Source organism: Aotus nancymaae, unplaced genomic scaffold, assembly GCF_030222135.1.
Source record: "Aotus nancymaae isolate 86718 unplaced genomic scaffold, 86718_ANA_hifiasm-v0.15.2.pri h1tg000028l, whole genome shotgun sequence".
NCBI classification, from domain to species: Eukaryota; Metazoa; Chordata; class Mammalia; order Primates; family Aotidae; genus Aotus; species Aotus nancymaae.
In genome coordinates this window covers 33674837-33696806 of record NW_026988441.1, presented here as the reverse complement: position 1 = coordinate 33696806, position 21970 = coordinate 33674837, and the positions used below count along the sequence as shown (strand labels likewise).

Here is a 21970-nt window from a genome sequence, read left to right as displayed (position 1 = left end):
GTCACTAAAGTTGGTATACAACCCCCCACTGCTAAATTTGACTGGCTTTTAAAAATTAAAAAATAAAAAAGCTCAATATTATTACTATTATGATTAGCGTTGCCTGCCTAGCCCTCAAGGGCATTGGAACTGGTAATCCAGGGCCTGAACAAGTCCATTGTCAGGGTCTCAGAACATCAACATCCATTTATTGAGCACTTGCTGTATACTCTGACTGTTCTAAGGGCTAATGGGTCTACCCTGTCACTTCCTTGCTCCCACCAACCCCATTTCCCTCCTCATCCACGGCAGTCTAGCCATCTATTCGTCAAACACAGTCCTGCCTCAGGGCCTTTGCATCTGCTATTCCTCCTGCTTGGATTGGTCTTTTCCCAGATATCACATGGAATGATCTCTCACTTTCTTCAGCTCACCCCTTGAAATCTCCATGAGGGTAAGGATTTGGGTGTTTTGTTTTTTTTTTTTTGAGACGGAGTTTTGCTCTTGTTACCCAGGCTGGAGTGCAATGGCGCGATCTCAGCTCGCCGTGACCTCCGCCTCCTGGGTTCAAGCAATTCTCCTGCCTCAGCCTCCCGAGTAGCTGGGATTACAGGCACGCGCCACCATGCCCAGCTAAAATTTTTTGTATTTTTTAGTAGAGACGAGGTTTCACCATGTTGACCAGGATGGTCTCGATCTCTTGACCTCGTGATCCACCCGCTTCGGCCTCCCAAAGTGCTGGAATTACAGGCGTGAGCTACCACGCCCGGCTTGGGTGTTTTGTTTATTGTTATGTTGCTACACCCAGCACTGGGCTGTGCACAGCACAGGCACTCAAGAAACAGGACCCCCCTGGCAAAGTGGATTCTTAGTCTTACAGCCAGGAGGCACCGGGCAGGCTTGGTGCCCACACCTGGCTGTGGTGTCCTCCCTGAGGTTACTTCCCACATTGAAACCCTGCATCTCCCACCTTGTGGACACGGGTGATGATCTCCAGGCCCACAGAGCCCACCAAGGCAGTGATGTCGTCCAGGAAGCGCCCAGGGAAGCGCAGCTTGCGGGGCGTGTCCAGTCGCTGGCCAAGAAGCAGGTGCAGCGCCATACTCTTCACCTGGAGGTGAGGTGAGAGGGCTGTGGGTGGGGCTTGAAGGTCTGTGGGTGGAGGAGGCTTGACAGAAGGGGCGGGGCTTTAGTAGCAAGGGAGGTGGGCTGAAGGTAGGGTTGAGCCCCATAGCTGCAGGCGGAAGTTGAGGCCTGAGGGCCTGAGGTGGCTGGGGCTTGACAAAGCCATGGGCCAATCCTATGAGCATCCCAGGAGTATAGGGAGTGGGAAGGCTGAGAGGGTATGGGAGGGGCTTATGCAGGTCTCACCAGGGCAAAGTCCAGAGGTGGGACAAAGGGTGGGGCTAGAGGCACAGGACTTGAAGGGAGCTTTATTGGAGGCCCAGAGGGGATATGGCCAGCAGGCCCTGGGAAAGGGGCATTCAATGCACCTATTGAAGAGTTTTAGGGATGTCTCTACCTTGATCAGAAAGCTTTCCCTTGGGAAGGGCGTGGTGGCTCATGCCTATAATCTCAGCACTTTGGGAGGCCTAGGTGGGTGGATCACCTGAGGTCAGGAGTTTGAGACCAGCCTGGCCAACATGGTGACATACAGTCTCTACTAAAAATATAAAACTTTTCTCTAGAGGGACAGGATAAAAAAAAAAAAAAGAAAGAAAGAAATAACAAAATACAAAAATTCGCCAGGCAAGGTGACACGTGCCTGTAATCCCAGTTACTAGAGGGGCTGAGGCAGGAGGATTGCTTGAACCTCGGAGGTGGAGGCTGCAGTGAGCTGAGACCGTGCCACTGCACTACAGACTGGGCAACAGAGCAAGACTCCATCTCAAAAAAAAAATAGGAAAGCTTTCATTTTTGTTGTTGTTGAGACGGAGTCTCACTCTGTTGTCCAGGCTGGAATGCAGTGGCATGATCTTGACTCACTGCAACCTCTGCCTCCTGGGTTTAAGCGATTCTCCTGCTGCAGTCTCCCATGTAGCTGGGATTATGGACACATGCTACCATGCCCAGCTAACTTTTGTATTTTTAGCAGAGATAGAGTTTCACTGTGTTGGCCAGGATGGTCTTGAACTCCTGATCTCAGGTGATCCACCTACCTCAGCCTCCCAAAGTGCTGGGATTACAGGCATGAGCCACCATGCCCGGCACAGATTTCCCTTTCTATCCAGGAATATCTCTTGCAGGATGGAGGTCTCCTGTCTGGGTGAGGGTCTCTTAATGGTTTCTGTCCCTAAAGAGTCTCATAGGGAAGCGGGGCTCTCTCTCGCTGAAGGGGGTTTCAGGTACAGTCTCTCCAGGGAGACACCACCTTAAGTAGCTCTCATCTCTCTAGGAGTGGGAAGGGGTCTCTTGGGGCCATTTCTCAACTATCTCAGCTGCAATCTCAGGGGGCTTCTCTCTTAAAAAAGGAAGGGGTGCCGGGGCAGTGGCACGTGCCTGTAGTCCCAGCTACTCGGGAGGCTGAGGCTGGAGGATCGCTTGAGCCCAGGAGTTCCGGGCTGTAGTGCGCTATGCCAATCGCGTGTTTTCACTAAGTTTGGCATCAATATGGTGACCTCCTGGGAGCAGGAGACCACCAGGTTGCCTAAGGAGGGGTGAACCCACCCAGGTCAGAAACGGAGCAGGTCAAAACTCCCGTGCTGATCAATGCTGATCAATAGTGGGATTGCGCCTGTGAATAGCCACTGCATTCCAGCCTGGGCAACATAGCGAGACCCCGTCTCAAAGGAAAAAAAAAAGGAAGGGGCTCTTGTTGTGGGGATCTTGCCACCAGGCAGGGAGAAGGGGGTCTCACCATGAGCTGGAAGAAGAACCAGGCATGCTGGAGGATGGCCTCGCGCACCACACTGCTGCTCACCACCCACTGCAGAGCCAGCTCCTCGTGAAGCAGCTGGGGACAGAGGCAGGGGTCACAGAGCGCCAGGCACCACCCCCTCCCGTACCCCCTCTGGACGGCATGCCAGGGTAGGATGCAGCTGCCGGGCTTGGGTTAGTGCAGCAGGAGTGACGCAGGAGGAGAGGGGCAAGAGGAGTGGACGTGCCCTTTCCCTGGGCTCGCCGGACCCCGCTGGGCTCTGGATGGGGGAGGAACACTGGACCCCTTTGCTGGGGGCTGGGACACAAATGGAGTCATCCACCCCTCCCCCCACTACCTTCTGCACAGTGGGTCTCGGTTGGGTGGCTGGTGGGGCCGAGGAGGAGCCCTCGAGGTAGGAGGAGGCTCGGCTAGAGATGCGGTCGATGGCCTACGATGGGATGTGATGGCGAGGAGAGGGTTAGTGTGGATGAGGGGAAGGGCTACGTGGCTGGAGGAGAGATGTGTCCACGCATACGGGGACTGGGGAAAGGGGGTGGGTCAGTGTGAAAAGAGAGAAAGAAATGCTTCCACAAGGATGGGATGGGGCCACGGATAGGCAGTGAGGGCAGGCAGGAATGAGATGGGCGGACGTGTGTGGGTATGGGAGGCTGCTTGACATGGCCAGGGTGCTGTGGGAGTAGACAGGGCAGTGGGGGCAGGGACAAACAGAAGAGGAGCTGGAGACAGCTGAGGAGTCAAGATCAAGGTGTGTGGGTGTGGGAGAGGAATGCGAGGCTGGGAGGGTGGCTCGATACCTGTCATCCCAGCACTTTGGGAAGCTGAGGCAGGAGGACTGCTTGAACCCAGGAGTTTAAGACCAGCCTGGACAACACAGTGAGACACTGACTCTACTAAATATATATATATGCATATATAAATAAAAATAGGCTGGGCGCCGTGGCTTATGCCTGTAATCCCAGCACTTTGGGAGGCTGAGGCGGGTGGATCACCTGAGGTCGGGAGTTCGGGACCAGCCTGATCAGTATGGAGAAACCCCGTCTCTACTAAAAATACAAAAAATTAGCTGGGCGTGGTGGCGCATGCCTGTAATCCCAGCTACTCAGGAGGCTGAGGCAGGAGAATCACTTGCACCTGGGAGGCGGACGTTGTGGTGAGCCGAGATTGTGCATTGCACTCCAGCCTGGTCAACGAGAGGGAAACTCCAGCTCAAAAAAAAAAAAAAAAAAATGCTGGTGGCATGTGCCTGTAGTCCCAGCTACTCAAGAGGCCAAGGCAGGAGGATTGTTTGACCCTGGGACTGGGAGGTTGCAGCGAGCTATGACTGTATCACTGCACTCTAGCTTGGGTGACAGAGCAAGGCTCCATCTCACAAAAAAAAAATGTGACGGAGGAGGTGAGAATAAGAATGAAAACACAGTAAGGTGGTGAGTGACAAAGCAGTGTGACCAAAACAGGCAGGAGGAGTGTGGATGGAGCAGGACTGAGAACACATGAAGGCTGGGAATGGGTGCATGGCAGGTGGGGTGAAGGCAGAGGAGATGAAATCACTGTAGATAGCAAGAATGTGTGTGGCCAGAGGAGGTGAGGGTGAGTGTGGATGAGGGGCAGAGTGTGACCGAGTTAGTGAGCATAGTGGACAGAGAGGAGGGCGCAGAGGTGGAGGAGGGTGTGTGGAGACAGAGGGTTAAACACAAGATGAGGAAGGAAGAGAAAGATGATGCAGGAAGATGAGGACGGAGGAGGTGAGATGTGGATGAGGTGCCACGAAAAGCAGAGAGAGCCCAAGGTTCTAAGCCTGGCCCTGTCCGAGCCTGGCCGAGCCTGGCTTGAGCCTCAGTGTCCATCCGTGAAATGGGTTTGGGCGGAGTTGTTCAAGCTCCACTCTTGTTTCCTCCTTCGCTGGCTGGGAGGTGAGGCTGCTCGCAGGAAGAAGAGGTCTGATGACGGAGCTGACCCAGCCCTGGGACCTACTCTGACACTTGAGGGCTCTCTCCAGCTACCCCAGCCCCAGCCATGCCCTGACTGCTCAGTGTGCACCAGGAGGGCCTTCCATTGAAAAGGCCCAGCCTCCATGTCACCCAGATTTCCAGATTCCCAGCAATCCAAGGAAATGACTGCTCTAAGACCCCCCTGCCTGCTCTGCTGATGGTCCCCTGGGCCTGTCATAGGGTACAGGTCGCCTTGGTGATGGGCGCAGAGCTGGAATAGGCCCTAGGGCCAAGTGTGTAAGGAAGCAAGCCCTGTGGCCTCCTCTCCCTGCCTACGGCCCTCTGACCTTGGTCCCAATATTTGTATGTGTCTTTCCTTCTGCCTGGAATGCCCACACCCACCCACCCTTCCCTAGCTGACTCTATCTCGCCCTTCAGGTCCCAGCAAAAAATGTCTCCCCCGTGAAGAGGCCCCCAAGACTATGCAGAGGGAAGCTGGCACTCGGGTGCTATTTGCTTCCTTTCCATGCTGTGTGATTATACACTTATCCATTTGTTTGATCCATGTCTTTTTCTCCAGCTAGCTAGAAGCTCAGGGTCAAGGCCAGACCAAGAATCTATCATCCCAACAAAATCCCGCTGGCAGTGTCCTCAGCCCTGACTCAAGCATAGGCTCAGGACTGCTGGGGGAACACTTCAGTGAGCCCAAACTGCATCTGAAAATTTGAGTGTTATTTTCATTTTACAAATGAGGAAACTGAGGCTCAGGAAGATGCATCCAATTGCTCAGAGCATAAGGTGAGCTCATAGCAGAGCTAGGACTTGAACCCAGGTCTGTTTGAAGGCAAAGCCCACCCCCCACCACACCAGGTAACTGGAAAAAGGCCGGGTAAGGGGAGCTCTTTGTCTAAAATGGGATAGGGAAGCCAAGAGGCTCAATTCTAGCCCTTGGAGAGTCCCATGAATGGGGTGGATTAAAGGGAGGTGAACAGGCCATGCAGGGCAGTGAGGTGATGGGTGACTGGATTTGCAGTTCATTTGCATGCTATTTGCATACCACCCCTGTGACTTCTGTCTCTACCTGAGACTGTGGCCTATGTGGCAGCAAAAGGCCAGTTAAGATGACCCAGTCAGTCTAAACACAGACTTCTCAGCCCCAAACAAGGCAGGAGATGGGTCTGCCACTTCCTTCAGGCAGCCCCCCGAGGTTAGTCAGATGCAGCCAAAAAGGTGGGAGGAGCTCATGCTGAGGTGGTGTCACATGAGTGCAGGAACAGGTAGGAAGGGCACCTGTCTGGGGTCGGCCCCACAATAAGGGGGCGCCCGCCGCAGCACAGCCTTACTGCCTCCTGGAGCATAAGCAGAGTTCACCCAGGAGTGTGAGCGATCGATGCCCTGGAGATACACAGAGAAGTGGTAGCATCCCCAGTGGAGGGCAGGGAAAGCAGCATGAAACACCACGCGTGAACACAGTTCTGGACCATACATGTGCCCACGTGTGCACCCACATAAAATCCTGAAAAATGTACATATGTATGTGGGTACATCAGGTGCATGCCTATACATACCCGTGTATATGTGTGCATGTGTGCACACGCATACACACCCTTGTACGTCTGCTCATGGGATGCATGTGTATACACACCTGTATATGTATATGCATGAGGTGAATGTGTACATGGACCCATGTACATACAAGTATAGGGTGAATGTGCGTACGCGCCTGTGCAGGCACATGCGTGGGGTGATGTGTATATGCGCCTGTGCAGGCACATGCCTGGGATGAATGCGTATACGCGCCTGTGCAGGCATATGCGTGGGGTGAATGCGTATATGCGCCTGTGCAGGCATATGCGTGGGGTGATGCGTATATGCGCCTGTGCAGGCATATGCGTGGGGTGAATGCGTATACGCGCCTGTGCAGGCACATGCGTGGGGTGAATGCGTATACTCGCCTGTGCAGGCACATGCGTGGGGTGAATGCGTATACGCGCCTGTGCAGGCACATGCGTGGGGTGAATGCGTATACGCGCCTGTGCAGGCACATGCGTGGGGTGAATGCGTATACGCGCCTGTGCAGGCACATGCGTGGGGTGAATGCGTATACGCGCCTGTGCAGGCACATGCGTGGGGTGAATGCGTATACGCGCCTGTGCAGGCACATGCGTGGGGTGAATGCGTATACGCGCCTGTGCAGGCACATGCGTGGGGTGAATGCGTATACGCGCCTGTGCAGGCACATGTGTGGGGTGGTGTATACGCGCCTGTGCAGGCATATGCGTGGGGTGAATGCGTATACGCGCCTGTGCAGGCATATGCGTGGGGTGAATGCGTATACGCGCCTGTGCAGGCATATGCGTGGGGTGAATGCGTATACTCATCTGTGCAGGCACATGCGTGGGGTGAATGTGTATACGCACCTGTGCAGGCACATGCGTGGGGTGATGTGTATACGCGCCTGTGCAGGCATATGCGTGGGGTGAATGCGTATACGCACCTGTGCAGGCACATGCCTGGGGTGAATGTGTATATGCACCTGCTACACTAGGTACACGCTGCTCTTTGTTCGGCCACGCCAAGTTCCACCACCCATCCTCGGGTCAGTCATGAAGTACAGAATTCAGTACAAAGTCTGACCCATACCCCACAGCCTGTGACAGCCCAGCCCAACTCTACCGCCCAGAGTTAAGCCTTCATCAATGTTACCGTCTCTGTTGTTTCCCATGCTTCATCAACAGAGATTCTTCGCCCACCCAGGTAGCAGCCACAACCACTGAGGCTGGAGATTCCAGGGCCCCCGTTGCCCTACCTTGCTGGCCAGGATGCAGGAAACCTCATCATCCACAGAGCCAGGGGCCACGGCGAGGTCAGGGTTACTGCTGCTGATGCTCTTGGAACGGGCCAGGTAGAGGCTTGTGGGGCGACCAGAGCCACGGGCCAGTGTGGCAGCCTGTACTGTCACTGGAGGGGCCCCTGAGGATGGAATGAATAGGGTCAGCCACCCACCCACCTGATGTGACGCGTCTCAGTCCCTTCCTACTCAGCTAATCTTTGCAAAATCACTTTTCTTCTCTGAGCCTCCAAGTTCCTCATCTATAAAATGGATATAATACCTGCTGCCTCACAGAGATGTGGGGGGTATTGAAAAACTGAGGACAGGCCTTGTACAGCGGCTCATGCCTACAATCTCAGCACTTTGGGAGGCCGAGCCGGGAGGATTGCTTGAGCCCAAGAGTTCAAGCCCAGCCCAGCCAATATAGCGAGATTCTATCCCTACAAAAAATTAATGAAAAAATTATCCAGGCATGGCAGTGCATGCCTGTGGTTCCAGCTACTTGGAGAGGCTGAGGCAACAGTATTACTTGAGCCCAGGAGTCTAAGGCAGCAGTGAGCTATGATCATGACACTGCACTCTAGCACTTCAGCCTGGCCAACGGAGTAAGACCCTGACTCTTTTTTTGTGTTGAGACAAGAGTTTCGCTCTTGTCATCCAAGCTGGAGTGCAGTGGTGTGATCTCGGCTCACCGCAACCTCTGCCTCCCAGGTTCAAGCAATTCTCCTGCCTCAGCCTCCTGAGTAGCTGGGATTACAGGCACGCACTACCATGCCCAGCTTTTGTATTTCTAGCAGAGGAAGGGTTTCACCATGTTGGCCAGGCTGGTCTCAAACTCCTGACCTCAGGTGATCTACTCGCCTTAGCCTCCCAAAGTGCTGGGATTATAGCCGTGAGCCACCGCGCCCGGCTGACCCTGCCTCTTAAAAAAAAAAAAAAGAAAAAAGAAAAAATATCCTGAGAATAATGCCTGACACATAGGAGGTAGGTTTTTTGTTTGTTTGTTTGTTTGTTTTTGTTTTTGGGAAATTAAAAAAAAAATCCAGCAGAACTGAGTGCTCACTATGTACTAAGCATTTTGTGTGCATTACTATGTCATTTACTCTTACAGTGTCCTCATATAATGAGGTGGGCACTGTTATAATCCCTATTTTACAAAAGGAAAACCAGGTTCAGAGAAGTGACGTCACTTGCTCAAGGTTATAGAGATTGTAGGCAGCAGAGCCAGGATTCACATCCGGGCAGCTCAGCTGCAGCCCCTACTCCAGCTACTGAAGAGGCTTGCTGACTGTCTGAATCATTTTCCAGCCAAACAAACAGGGACCCCACCCCAGGGACGGGGTAAAAGTGGGCAAGACATTATCTCTCTTTCAAGTTGCCCAAACCAGCTAAGGCCTGTGAGACCTCAGGGCCTTTGCACATGTTATTCTCACTACCTGGATGCTCTTCTCCCAGATGTCTCTTTCATTCTTTTTCTGAAACAGGGTCTCACTCTGTCACCCAGGCTGGAGTGGAGTGGCGCAATCTCAGCTCAGTGCAACCTCCATTTCCCAGGTAAAAGTGATTCTTCTGCCTCAGCCTCCTGAGTAGCTGAGACTACAGATGTGTGCTACCCTGCTTGACTAATTTTTTTTTTTTTTTTGAGATGGAGTCTCGCTTTGTCACCCAGGCTGGAGTGCAGCTGCATGATCTCGGCTCACTGCAATGTCCGCCTCCTGGGTTCAAGTGATTCAGTCTCCCTAGTAGCTGGGATTACAGGCACCCACCACCACGACCAGCTAATTTTTATATTTTTTGTAGAGACAGGGTTTCACCATGTTAGCCAGGCTGGTCTCAAACTCCTGACTCCTCAAGTGATCCACCTGCCTCAGCCTTCCAAAGTGCTGGGATTACAGGCATGAGCCACTATGCCTGGCCCTGGCTAATTTTTGTATTTTTAGTAGACAGGGTTTCACCATGTTGGCCAGGTTGATCTTGAACTCCTGACCTCAAATGATCCATCCACCTCAGCTTCCTAAAGTCCTGGGATTACAGGCGTGAACCACCACGCCTGGCCTCTTCTCCCAGATAGTTCTTGTCTCCCAGGGTTTTCTACAAACACTCACCACTCGGGAGGCTGGGCTCAGTGCCAGGCAGTCGAAAGGCATAGTGAATGTAGGCAGCCAGCTGTGGGCAGTGGCCGCGGGCATCCTGGGCTGCCTCCAGGCTCCGGTGGACAAGGCTGACTACATGGGCCATTGCTTCAAAGGCTCCACGGCCCAGGTTCACTGTGGGGCAAGCAGAGGTCAAGTTCCAGGGCCCAAGGCCTCTCCCCTCCCCGCCCACTTTCCAAATATAGAGACATCAGGATTCAAGGGATCATGACCCATTAAAGGGTCACAGAAGACCTTCTCTGGGTGCAGGGGGCTGGGGGTCACTTCTCAGGTAAGGAAAATGGCCAGAGAGGTAAACGGGCTTACAGAAGGTCTCCTCAGCACGGAGAAGCCATGTGCTGGAAGGAGAGACAGATCTGGGGCCAAAGTTGCTCACCAATCTGGCCACTGATGATCGGGGGCCTGACGACCAGACGCACGAGCTTGTCCAGCACGTGGTGGGAGAAGGCCACGAGGGGTTCAGGGCTGGCCAGGCGCAGGGCCGCAAGACTGGCCCGCAGCTCCTGTTCCACGTTACCCTCGCTCAGCACAGCATCCTTGAGCCGGAATGGGAAGGCCCCCTCCTCCAGGACGTGCACCAGAGTGAAGAACTTGTCCAGGTGGGGGTCCTGGGTAGGGATGTGGGGTGAGCAGAGTGGGGCCCCAGGGGACGAAGATCACCCCCCGCCTGAATCAGCAGATTTCCCGTAAGCTGGGACCAGCTGACCAAAGTCACGTCCACGGTGTGAGGCCAGACCTCGCCACTGGCAACTGTTACTCAATCCTAGGACAGGCAAGAGGGGAGCAGGGCAGGACTCCTGGGTTCCCGTCCCACCCCGTACCTGGGGGTGCACAGAGGACATGGCCGTGAGCTCCACACTGAACACGCCCTTGTGACCGTCCACCCAGCGCATGCCCGGCAGCGCCACCTGTGGGAGGGAGGCACCGGGTGGGCACTGGTCACCCTCCCCAACTGATCAGGTCACCCAGCAGCCCCAGCCATTGCAACACTGCGGCCAGAGTGTAGCCCAGGCTGGGGGTGGGGGTGCAGCCAAGCACCCCCGGCCCCAGCCCTGGTCCCAGGAGACTGAGGGGGTCCACTGGGCAGGCTGGAAACCCACATGCCAAGGAGGGGGACAGAGAATGGAGACACAAGGTGAATGAATAATCATTGTGTAGGTCAGGAAATGGCATAGGAGGATTCACGGCCTTGGGGCGTTAACGATGGTGCACTCGTGGGGAATGATAAGTATTAAGGGGGCCGGGGACAGCGATCAGGTGGCTAAAGTGGGAATGGAGCAGGGAGGCGATGGGAATCTTCGTGGACAGGTAGGACACAGCGAGGCATTAACAGGGGGATGATGAGCTATGCAGTAGAGGACAGCCAGCCTCTCGGGATGGACAGGAAGGAAGGCAGGTGACTTGGGAGTGCTTCTCGGGACTGTGCATTGGCAGGCAGGAGCTCCGGGGCACGTACGTCGGGTGTGAGCACGGAATAGCTGGGTGGCGGCTGGTCCACAGACACTGGGAGACAGAAGGGGCCGGTCCTCAGGCGGCCGTGCTGCAGCAGTGGGATCCACTGGGGAGAGGCTGGGGGTCAGGTCTGTGGCCAGGCTTGGGGACGAGGGGGGCTCCGGGGGAGGGAAGGAGGGGACAGCTCACAGTAAAGCCCACGGGCGTCTCCAGGGCAGTGCCCGGCCGGGGCTGGCAGCTGACGTGGTAGAAGGTGAACAGCAGGTGATGGTTCCCCGTCACGCAGGCTGGAAGACGGAGCTTGAACTCCTCGTAGAACTCGGGGGACCTGGTGGAATCGGGCTGGGGGATCTGCTGGGGGCTGGGGTCCCCACTGTCTGCCCCGCTGCCTCTGCTGCGCCACCCCCTCATTGCTGTGGGCTCCACTGTTCCTGCTCTCTGCCTCAGTTTCCCTCATTAGCACTCTGGGAGCCTCCTCCTCCCTTCGTCCTGTATTCCCATCAGTGCTGCCCTATGTGTATATATAAGGAACATCTTCCTACCCCCATGGGTGCCCCCAAGGTCCTCATGTGTCCCCCTACATACTTGTTATGGTAGACCACCGGTGTGAAGGCCTCACGGGTAAATTCACTGCAGCTGGACTTGCCAAAGATGACCTGGGGGAGTGGATGCATGAGGGACCCACGGGGGATGCCCTGGCCCGCTTCCCTGGGGCGCAGCCACTGACCGGCAGGGCCTGGCTGGGGTCCTCGCCTGCCATGTACTGCACTCGCACGGCGAGGTTGCGCACGGAGCCCTGGCGGCTGCTGAAATTGAGGCTGTGTGGGTACACATACAGCAGGTTCCTGTGGGGGACAGGACGGGGGCGTCAGAGGGACGGGGACCCTGAAGGTGCACACAAACAAGGCTGGGCTGATGGAACAAGTCTGGCTGGGAGAGTGGGTCATGAGGCTGGGGCATTGAGGGCCAGGCAGGAAGCAATACAGGCATCAGGCTGGAGACAGGACAGAGGGCAGAGGGTGGGGGACAAGTGAGCACCCTCAAAGCACAGATTGGGGACAGCGTGGTGGAGGGAGGGGACAGAGGCACATTGGAGGCACTCATGGGGCACAGTGATACACAGAAGGCAGAGAACAGCAAGGCACTCAGGGCCAGAGTTCCAAGGTCGCTCACGTGGCCAGTGGTCAAGCCTAAGCCGCACCCAGGGGCCTGACTGCCCTTCCCTCAGGAGGTCACTAGAGTCATGAGTCCTATTTCTCAGGTGGGGAAACTGAGGCCAGAGCCAGAGTCCTGCCTCCTTCCCTCAGGGGCAACTCTGTACAAGCCTTGGCCCCTCTCTGGGCCTCAGTTTCCCTGTGTGTATAATGGGCACTCCATTATACACAGCTGAGCCTGTGTAATGGTACTGATGATGATAAAATAACAACAATGACAATAATTGCACCAAACACTACTACTACAATACAGTAATTGCACCTACTGTGTGCCAGGCTCCGTTCTAAGCACTCAACATGAAATAACCCATTTACAAGTAGCTCATGAGGCAGGACAAACATCACCACCATTTTACAAGCAGGGAAACTGAGGTACTTGCACAGCCACCCAGGGAGTAAAATGGCAGTCAGTGGTGATCCAGGCATATGCAGGGTTTGGATCAGGCTGTGTGACCTTGGGAAAGTCTCTGCCACCTGCACCTGTTCCCTTGGCCACAAACCAGGCAAGTAAAAGCACCCCCAGTGTGGCAAATGTGTGGGAGGGGAACAAGGGCAGATATTGTAATGGCAGTTGGAACAGCTCTGGGCAAACCATCAGTACTTGTAAATTCTTTACCGTTAGGACCGTCGTCATTGCGATGCCTATTCATAGATGGAGAGACAGGCTCAGCGTGGTGAGTCTCAGGAACTCCCGGCAGGGTCTGGGGCCCGTCCTCTCCCAATGCTCCTCACCCACACCTGGCCCTGAGCCCCAGGAAGCGTGATCCCAGCATGGCCCAGCCGGACATTCGCCTGATGCAACTATCGCACCACCGCCAGGCCCTTGTGCAATGCGGGGCACCCGGCTGGCCAGTTAACGATTGACTGGGGATTGGCGGGGTGTGGGGCATAAAAGGCATCGGTGGCAGTGCTGTGGCTACAAACTCAGACCCTCCGTCATGCCAGTGCTCGCTCTGTGCCTCCTGTGGGCCCTGGCAATGGTAGCCCGGCCTGCCTCAGTGGCCCCTGGGGGCGGCACAGAACTGGCACGCCATGAGGAGCTGACCCTGCTCTTCCACGGGACCCTGCAGCTGGGCCAGGCCCTCAATGGTGTGTACAGGACCACGGAGACACGGCTGGCCAAGGCCAGGAGCAACCTGGGTCTCTATGGCCGCACAGTGGAACTCCTGGGGCAGGAGGTCAGCCAGGGCCGGGAGGCAGCCCAGGAACTTCGAGCAAGCCTGTTGGAGACTCAGGTGGGCACCATAGCTGGGACACTGCGGGGTGGCCAGGACTCCAAAGTGGAGTTTATGTCTAGGGTAACCAGTCATCCTGGTTTGCCCAGGACTGAGGGGATTCCCGGGATACAAGATTTTCAGTGATAAAATCAGGCAGGTCTTGGGTACACAGAGATGAGTTGGTCATCCTACTAGTGACCCACTGTTTATTAAGCAGAAGGAGGAGGATATTCTGCAGCTGCATGCAGAGGCCACAGCTGAGGTGCTGGGGGAGGTGGCCCAGGCACAGAAGGTTCTACAAGACAGCGTGCGGCAACTAGAAGTCCAGCTGAGGAGCGCCTGGCTGGGGCATGCCTACGAAGAACTGGAGGCCTTAAAAGTAAGGGGCTCCCCCAGCCCTAGTGGGCTGAGACCCTGATTCCTGGCCAGAACTCGCTTCTGCACCTTGAGTCCCAAAGACCTCCCAGATCAGCCTCTCAGCTCCGTGGCCCCTACCCCGCATATCCCCAGATAAAACCCATGTCCTTTTGTGTGCCTCAGTTTCCCCATTTGCAAATAAGGGCAACACCTGATATCTGCCAGTAGAGCCAGGCACTTGATGCAGGTAAAATATCCAGCATGGGGCGGGCACAGTTGGTGCTCAATAAATTTTTTTTTTTAGATGGAGTCTCGCTCTGTCGCCCAGGCTGGAGTGCAGTGGCACGATCTCAGCTCACTGCAACCTCCACCTCCTGGGTTCAAGAGATTCTCCTGCCTCAGTCTCCCAAGTAGCTGGAACTACAGGCACACACCACCATGACCAGCTAATTTTTTGTATTTTTAGTAGAGATGGGGTTTCACGCTGTTAGCCAGGATGGTCTTGATCTCCTGACCTCATAATCCTCCCACCTCAGCCTCCCAAAGTGCTAGGTTTACCAGCGTGAGCCACCATGCCTGGTCAATTCTTTTTTTTTTTTTTTTTTGAGACGGAATCTCACTCTGTCACTCAGGCTGGAGTTCAGTGGAGCAATCTTGGCTCACTGCAACGTCCACCTCCTGTGTTCAAGTGATTCCCCTTCCTCAGCCTACCGAGTAGCTGGAATTACAGGCGTTTACCATCACGCCCAACTAATTTTTGTATTTTTTAGTAGAGACAGGATTTCACCATGTTGGCCAGGCTGGTCTCGAACTCCTGACCTCAAAGGATCTGCCCGCCTCGGCTTCCCAAAGTGCTAGGATTACAGGCGTAAGCCACTGTGCCCAGCCAATAAATTCTTACTACTAGAGAAACTGGTAACATTTTGTGAGTACCCAATAAGTACCCAGCACTGTTCTATGCCCTTTAATAATCCACACGATGTTTATCACCACCCCATGAAGTCCTATTTAATCCCCATTTTACAGATAGGGAAACTGAGGCCAAAGAGCACTGATGACTTGCTGGGTCACACATATAATAGGGGGGCCTGGGAAGGGGGCCAGGGGATGGGAAGTGAGGTGGCCGCCAGCTGAGGTTTGCATTCTGACCCCCACAGGCTCACGCTGACAAGCAGAGCCACATTCTGTGGGCGCTCGCAGGCCACATGCAGCGGCAGAGGCGGGAGATGGTGGCACAGCAGCACCGGCTGCGACAGATCCAGGAGAGGTGAGCCTGGTGGGGGTTTGGCAGGAGGGGCAGCTGGATGGGGGGCACACAGGGCAGCTGGAAACGGGCCCCCTCACCTGGGCTGAGCCACATCTCCCTCCCCAGGCTCCACACAGCAGCGCTCCCAGCCTGAACCTGCCTGGATGGAACTGAGGACCAGTCATGCTGCAATGGACACTGTCGTGCCCCATGAGGCCCCTCTGCAGGGAGGAGCTGCCTGTCCACTGCGATCAGCCAGGGCGCCGGGCCCCACTTCCGAGCACCGAGCAGAGACGGACGTGGGTGGGGACAAAGGCGGAGGACGTAGTCCCATTGCGGAGGGGTGGAGGAAGGATGTGTACCCTTTCATGCCTATACACCCCTCATTAAAGCAGAGTCTTGGCATCTCACTCGGGGTGTCTATGTGTGTCCTTAGCTTAGGGAGACCCCACCCAGCATGATGCAGGAATACCCACCATTAAGTGCCCAGCTGGGCCCTGGAGGCCGTACCTGTAGCTGGTATGGGGGGAGTAGACTTCTCGGGCAGGGAACTCCAGGATCTCCTTGGTGGGCCGGCCCCTGGGGTCCGGGTAGGGCTTGATATGAAGCAGCTCAGGGGACAGGCAGAAGTGGGGATTTTCAGGAGCTGGAGAAATGTCAATCTTGAGCTGGGCTGGGGAGGGAAGAACCGGTTTGCACCTGCCTGGGAGCCTCCTGGCCCAGCCCACCCTCTCTGGGCGGTGGAGTCTGGGCAGAGTCTCCCATGATGTTCTCTGGGGACTGGGGCTGTGTCCCTCAGATGCCAGGGACAGAAATTGCCCTCAACTCTGCTGCCTCTCGCCCTACATTTTTCTGTCTTTTTTTGTTTGTTTGTTTTGTTTTTGAGGCAGAGTCGCTCTCTGTTGCCCAGGCTGGAGTGCTCACTGCAACCTCTGCCTGACTGGAGATCTCGGCTCACTGTAACCTCTGCCTCCCAGATTCAAGTTATTCTCCTGCCTCAGCCTCCCAGGTAGCTGGGATTACAGGTGTGAGCCACCACACCCAGCTAATTTTTATATTTTTAGTAGAGAAGGGGTTTCACCATGTTGGCCAGGCTGGTCTCAAACTCCTGACCTCAGGTGATCCACCCGCCTCGGCCTCCCAAAGTGCTGGGATTACAGGCATGAACCATTGCACCTGGCCCCCAGGCTGGTCTTGAACTCCTGGGCTCAAATGATTCTCCTCCTGTCTCAGCCTCCCAAAGGGTTGGGGTTACAGGCTTGAGCCACTGCACCCCGGCCTTACCTCTACATTTGATCAGCTCTGTCCCCAGGACCCCTGCCTGTCCCCTGCTATTAGCCCCTCACTGACGGGATATCCATCTTATTTATTCTGCTTCTTGTCTGTAGTCCCCATTAGCAGGTGCAGCCAGCCCCTGAGGTCAGGGATTTGTCTATCATGGTCATCGTTGGGTTTCTGGTGCCTGGCACAGTAGGTGCTATTGGTGTAGGTTTGTTGAGTGACTGAGTGAGAGTGTACACATCTTGGGAACGGACGGGGTGTGCCACGCACCAGTCACAGGACGCAGTCGCCGCAGCAGGGACGATGGTCGCCTCATGTCAGCCAGGAACTTGAAGAGGTCCTCGTCGCTGAGTCGTTCAGCCTCCTACATGGGACCCGCTGCCGTCAAACTGGGCCAGGGGGCTGGGGGTCCCCAGGGATGATGTGGCCAGCGGGGAATGGGGGAGTCCCTGGCCCCGGGGTAGGACACCTGCTTAAAGAAGTTTGTGACAGTTAGTGTGGCCGGACGGAAGCCAGAGAAGCTGCAGGCATCGTCCCCGCTGCTCGCCCGGTCCTGGGGTCCCCGACGGCGGCGGTCCGTCCAGGCTGGCCGGCGCTCTAGAGGAGACAGTGACAATGACAAAAGGGGGACCGAGATGAAAGTGGGAGACTCAGGGGCGGCACAGTTCGGCCAGCAGAGGGCGCACCCCCTGGCCCGGTAGCCCCGCCCCAGGCCCGTCAGCCCCACCCTTTAGCCCCGCCCCTAGCCCCGCCTCCTCACCGCCCTCCGAGTCCGAGTCCCGGTCCAGCTGCCCAGCGCTGCTCACGATGTTGGCCAAGTGCACGGCCGTCCAAGCGAAGGGCATGCGGTAGCGGCCCAGGCGGGTGCAGAACTGCTCGGCCGCCAGGCGCAGCTTCTCTAGCTTCTCTTTGTTCTGTGGGGAGATCCCCGTCCCCTGCCAACTCAGCATCCCAGGACTGCTGAGTCAGGGATCTGCCCAGCCCCTAGTTCGGCCTCCACACGCTTACCTTGGCGGCGTCCACTTCTTTCATCACCATGTAAGGCTCACAGCACTCACTGATGTCCCCTTGCTGAAGCACCTTCTCCAGCTGCAGGGCGATGAATGATTCCAGTGAGGCACTGCCCAAACCCTCTGTCCCCTCCTCGCGGCTCCCCAGCCTCCTGGACCCCTCATGGGCCCTCAGACACTCCTATCATATGAAGGCCTTTGCTCCAACACCTCTCATGGCTCCCACTGTCCTTGGGATCAAGGGTTAGTGCTTGGCCTTCCTGGTGGCTACTCCCTCCCATTCTTCAGATCCACCCGCAAACTCCAAGCCCACCTATAGCTGGTGATATTTTCCCTACATTTACTCATTTATTTACATTTATGTATGTATGTATTTATTATACAGAGACAGGGGTCTTGCTATGTTGCACAGGCTGGTCTCAAACTCCTGGGCTCAAGTGATCCCCCCGCCTCTGCCTCCCAAAGTGCTGGGATTCAAGGCATGAACCATCATGCCCCCAGGCTTGCCCTAATTTTTTTTTTTTTTTTTTTTTTGAGACAGAGTCTCCCTCTGTCACCCAGGGTGAAGTACATGGTGGGATCTCAGCTTACTGCAACCTTCACTTCCTGGGTTCAAGCTATTCTCCTGCCTCCTGGGTAGCTGCGATTACGGACACAAGCCACCACGCCTGGCCAATTTCTGTGTTTTTAGTAGAGACTGGGTTTCACCATGTTGGCCAGGTTGGTCTCTAACTCCTGGGCTAAAGAGATCCTCTCACCTCAGCCTCCCAAGGTGCTGGGATTACAGTCATGAGCCACCATGCCTGGCCTTCCTGAATTTTTTTTTTTTGTTAGTGTAAATAGAGGCCACTCTGGGCATGGCTCTGAGCCTGACAATTCAAGGGCTATGGGACCCTACCTACTCTGTGCCTCAGTTTCCCCATCGGGAAAATGGGAGCCATGCACCCCTCCACCTTGGGGCCTGCAGTGAGGACTGAAGGAGGAATTCCTGTGAAGCGTGACGGTAGCAGCACCTGCCTGTGAATACTGAATTCATTTCATCATTGCTACCTAATTGAAGATTTTGAGAAAAGAAACTGGACCTCACTCCCAGAAATAGAGAATCTCAAGTGAGGGTGCCAATTAGGTCTTTCATCTGTCCACAAACTTCCCAACGGTGTCTCACCCGCCTCTGAGGACCCCCAAGCTGTCAAGTGTGCCCAGGGATTGCTTTTCTCCCCAGGCTGCCCACTTATGGTTCTCGGCTCAACTGCTGCCTCTCCCTGGAAGCCGTCGGTGATTTCTCCGCACCTGATTTGGGTCAGGGGCCTCCTCCCTGCCTGTGCTTCTCCCACAACCAGCCCTGATTACCCTTCTTGGTGATGTATCTGTCTCATTCTGTGAAGCCAGGGACTGAACCAGTGACATTCACCATTACCACCCCCTTGCCCAGCCCCAACAGGCACCTTGATGACCAGGAAGATGTCAGGCGAGGGGTAGGTCACGGAGAAGATGGCGGAGCGGGCCAGGGTGGAGATGGCGGGGTGGGTGCCATGAGCCCGAAGCAGCCCTTTCATGGAGTCCGAGTTCAGGTCGAAGTAGAAGTTCTCTGAGATCTGGGGACACCAGAAGCAGCTGGGCCACCACCTCTAGGAAGCCCACAGCCCCCCAACAAGGAGGAGGAAGGGGAGGAAAGAGAAAAAAGGGGTTCCTACCTTCTTTTTCTCCCGCACGTCGTACAGAGCCAAGATCCCAAAGATGGGCTCAATTTCAATCTCGAACCTGGAAGTAAATGGGAGGGAGGGGGCTCTCCTTGACACCCCCCGCCATCCACACACCCCACTCCCTCTTGAGACCCAACGTGGGGGGCACTGACTCCCACTGGGCCGCATGGAACCACCACTAAGGGCTTACAGAAAAGGTACCTCTCATTTTGCAAAGGGGAAACTGAGGCACTGAAGTTTTTTTTCCCCCTTCCCTACACCATCAGTAAGTAACTCATACAGTGCTCCTCCTCCCTGCAACCACAGCCCTTGTTCAGTTGGTATGGAGCAGTTCTGGGCTCAACAATACCCGTATCTTGAAATTCTCAACTTCTGGGCTTTCCCGTCCCTCCTTTCTGGGGTGTCACCTGCCGCCACTGTCACTTTGCACGGAGTTCCCATCTCGCTCACCTGAACGGCCACCATACCTGCTTCTCTGTCTCACTCTACCTTGCTGGCCCCCGCTCACCACACACCTCCAAACTGAAACACTGGGCACTCCCGGCTTCCCCAGCAGGGCCCAGCACAAAATCCTGGTGGCCCCGCCCTGCCCCGCCCCACCCCACGCTTGGTCTCATACTCCACCATCTCTTAGAAGGAAGGGGTGCCTAAACAGCTTTCCCCACTTTTGTGTGTGGTGTGCCCCTTACATCCCTTCTATCCCCTCTATTCAGCCAGCTCCTCTTCCTCATCGGGTCTCCATGTATACATCCCCCTACGAGGGAAGCTGTCCCAGATACCCCCTTCCACCCCTCAAGCTGGTTCAGGAGCCTCCTCCAGGACTCTAGGCACTTTGAGCATGTCTTATCCCGGCTCTGTGTGGTCATCACATGGTTATGTGTCCTGTATACAGTAGGGACTTCATAAGTGTTTTTTATTTTTATTTTTATTTTTTGAGGCTGGAGTGCAGTGGCACGATTTTGGCTGAGTGCAACCTCCGCCTCCCTGGTCAAGCGATTCTCCTGCCTCAGTCTCCCGAGTAGCTGAGATTACAGATGCCTGCTCCTCGCCTGGCTAATTTTTGTTTTTTTAGTAGAGATAGGGTTTCGCCATGTTGGTCAGGCTGGTCTTGCACTCCTGACCTCAGGTGATCCGCCCGCCTCGGCTTCCCAAAGTGTTAGGATTACAGGCGTGAGCCACCGCGCCAGGCCAATAGGTGTTTGTTGAATGACTGGATGAGCCCACAGAGCCAGTTTCCAATCCTTGTGTTTAGGGCAAGAGGCCCACCCAGGCCTTAGGCCAGAATGGAGCCTCCCTTTCCTGCCCCGATCCAGGCAGGAACTCGGGGTGGGGAGAGGCAGGGCCAGGCTCAGGTCCAAGTCCACATCCTGTTCAGCTCTGTTCCCACGCACTTCTGCTGCTCCCCGGGGGCTGGTGTGGAGGGGGCCCTGGGCAGCTGACAGCCAGGCCTAGGGTCACTAGCACCCGCCCCAAAGCCTCCCCACCAAACTCCGGATCCCAGCAGCAGAGTAGGCAAGCGCCAGACTCCAGCCTCACAAGTCGTACGATCTTGGCATGATAATGTTACCACTCTGTGCCTCAGTTTCCCCACCTGTGCCCACTTCACGAGGTTGTGGTGAAGATTAGATGGGTTCATATATAGGAGAGGCTGAGAGCTGATCCTGGCATACAACTGGCACTTAAGGACTGGCAACTTGGGATAATGAAAAAGGAAGTCTTACTCCCCCCTATAAATGGCTAAATACAAACACAGAGGTATACACTGGGTACCAAGCAAATGTTGGTTGGATAAATATAGGCATATGTGGTGGCCATAGGTGGCCTCGTAGGTGACAGGGCCGCACATGGCAATGGCACTGCTCATGTAGTGTGTACCCCACTGGAACCCATGTGGTCCTTTCACGTCTCTCAGAAGAGGGACACCTCAGTACACTCACTTGAGCGACAGACACTTGACCAAGATCCGCTGTCCAAAGTGCTCGCGGGGTGGCTCTGGACGGCTGCAGCGTTCCACGGCTTCATCCTGCCGAGAGTGGGGGGTGGGGGCTAGGGAGGAGCAGCTGGGACATCCTCCAGGAAGGGCGTGGAGTGCCCAGCCTCAGACCAGCTCTGCCCCAGCCTGACTAAGCTGCTTTCCGCCCCTGCCTCTGAGCCTTTACAAACATGCTGTTCCCCTGCCTGGAGTGCCTTTCCTCTCCCGCTCCTCCTGGTCTGGCCAATGTCTGCGCATTGTTCAGGTCTCAGCTCAACCAACACTTCCTCCAGAAAGTCGTCCCTGACCCCTGAGGTCTGGACAGGCACCTTGTCCAGGTGCCCACAGTGTCCTGGTGTAATGAGCCATGGTGGCTGGGACACTGGGGACCATGTGAAGGATGATGACCAGCACCTCATCATGGCGCTGCTCTGTCTGGGTTATCATTTCCTAGAAGATGGGTCTCTCCTCCACTAGTAAACTCTGAAGGTAGGGACTGGGTCTCTCTATTCATGGCTATATCCCCAGTGCCAACAATGCAGTGGGTACCCAAACATGTTAGTCGAATAATTACAGAGGTATACAATAGATGCCTACTAAAAGTTGGTTGGATGAACATAAGCATATACAGAAAGCATTCAATAAATGTTGATAAGAGATATATAGGGATATATACCCAATAAGGCACTCAATAAGTACTGATTGAATAAATATGGGCGTATATAGTAAGTGCTCAATAAATGG

The 21970-nt window shown here is 55.3% G+C and overlaps 2 protein-coding genes across 4 annotated transcripts in view; one reads left to right on the top strand and one right to left on the bottom strand.

Moving 5' to 3' along the window:
* The window catches only part of DOCK6 (dedicator of cytokinesis 6), a 64721-nt gene that overhangs the window by 25768 nt on the left and 16983 nt on the right, over window positions 1-21970 (bottom strand). The window contains exons 7-26 of the mRNA XM_064381850.1: window positions 21192-21277; window positions 19246-19312; window positions 18997-19146; window positions 17550-17630; window positions 17302-17455; window positions 17011-17138; window positions 16812-16905; window positions 15771-15933; window positions 11954-12071; window positions 11812-11882; window positions 11416-11554; window positions 11231-11332; window positions 10596-10682; window positions 10151-10382; window positions 9727-9888; window positions 7598-7761; window positions 6079-6183; window positions 3195-3287; window positions 2837-2932; window positions 950-1090 (exon numbers count right to left, since the gene is read on the bottom strand). Of these exons, the coding sequence (XP_064237920.1) occupies window positions 950-1090; window positions 2837-2932; window positions 3195-3287; window positions 6079-6183; window positions 7598-7761; window positions 9727-9888; window positions 10151-10382; window positions 10596-10682; window positions 11231-11332; window positions 11416-11554; window positions 11812-11882; window positions 11954-12071; window positions 15771-15933; window positions 16812-16905; window positions 17011-17138; window positions 17302-17455; window positions 17550-17630; window positions 18997-19146; window positions 19246-19312; window positions 21192-21277 (2433 nt within the window). The remainder of the gene's footprint in view (window positions 1-949; window positions 1091-2836; window positions 2933-3194; window positions 3288-6078; window positions 6184-7597; window positions 7762-9726; window positions 9889-10150; window positions 10383-10595; window positions 10683-11230; window positions 11333-11415; window positions 11555-11811; window positions 11883-11953; window positions 12072-15770; window positions 15934-16811; window positions 16906-17010; window positions 17139-17301; window positions 17456-17549; window positions 17631-18996; window positions 19147-19245; window positions 19313-21191; window positions 21278-21970) is intronic.
* On the top strand, window positions 10782-15670 carry ANGPTL8 (angiopoietin like 8). 3 transcript variants are annotated; one of them, XM_064381849.1, is made up of 6 exons: window positions 10782-10909; window positions 13063-13114; window positions 13511-13675; window positions 13872-14036; window positions 15172-15281; window positions 15387-15670. In XM_064381849.1, the coding sequence occupies exons 1-6, from the start codon at window positions 10875-10877 to the stop codon at window positions 15412-15414; spliced, it is 555 nt and encodes a 184-aa protein (XP_064237919.1). In that variant the 5' UTR covers window positions 10782-10874; the 3' UTR covers window positions 15415-15670. The 3 variants fall into 3 exon arrangements, with proteins under 3 accessions (XP_064237919.1, XP_064237917.1, XP_064237918.1); XM_064381847.1 differs by lacking the exons at window positions 10782-10909; window positions 13063-13114 and having other exon boundaries at window positions 13326-13675; XM_064381848.1 differs by lacking the exons at window positions 10782-10909; window positions 13063-13114 and having other exon boundaries at window positions 13328-13675; window positions 13875-14036.

Bases quoted from the DNA above. Each gene is read 5' to 3' on its own strand.
- ANGPTL8 (XM_064381847.1), top strand. From the start codon at position 13,379: ATGCCAGTGCTCGCTCTGTGCCTCCTGTGGGCCCTGGCAATGGTAGCC. The intron at 14,037-15,171 runs GTAAGGGGCTCC...TGACCCCCACAG, and splicing joins AAGAACTGGAGGCCTTAAAA to GCTCACGCTGACAAGCAGAG. The intron at 15,282-15,386 runs GTGAGCCTGGTG...CTCCCTCCCCAG, and splicing joins CTGCGACAGATCCAGGAGAG to GCTCCACACAGCAGCGCTCC.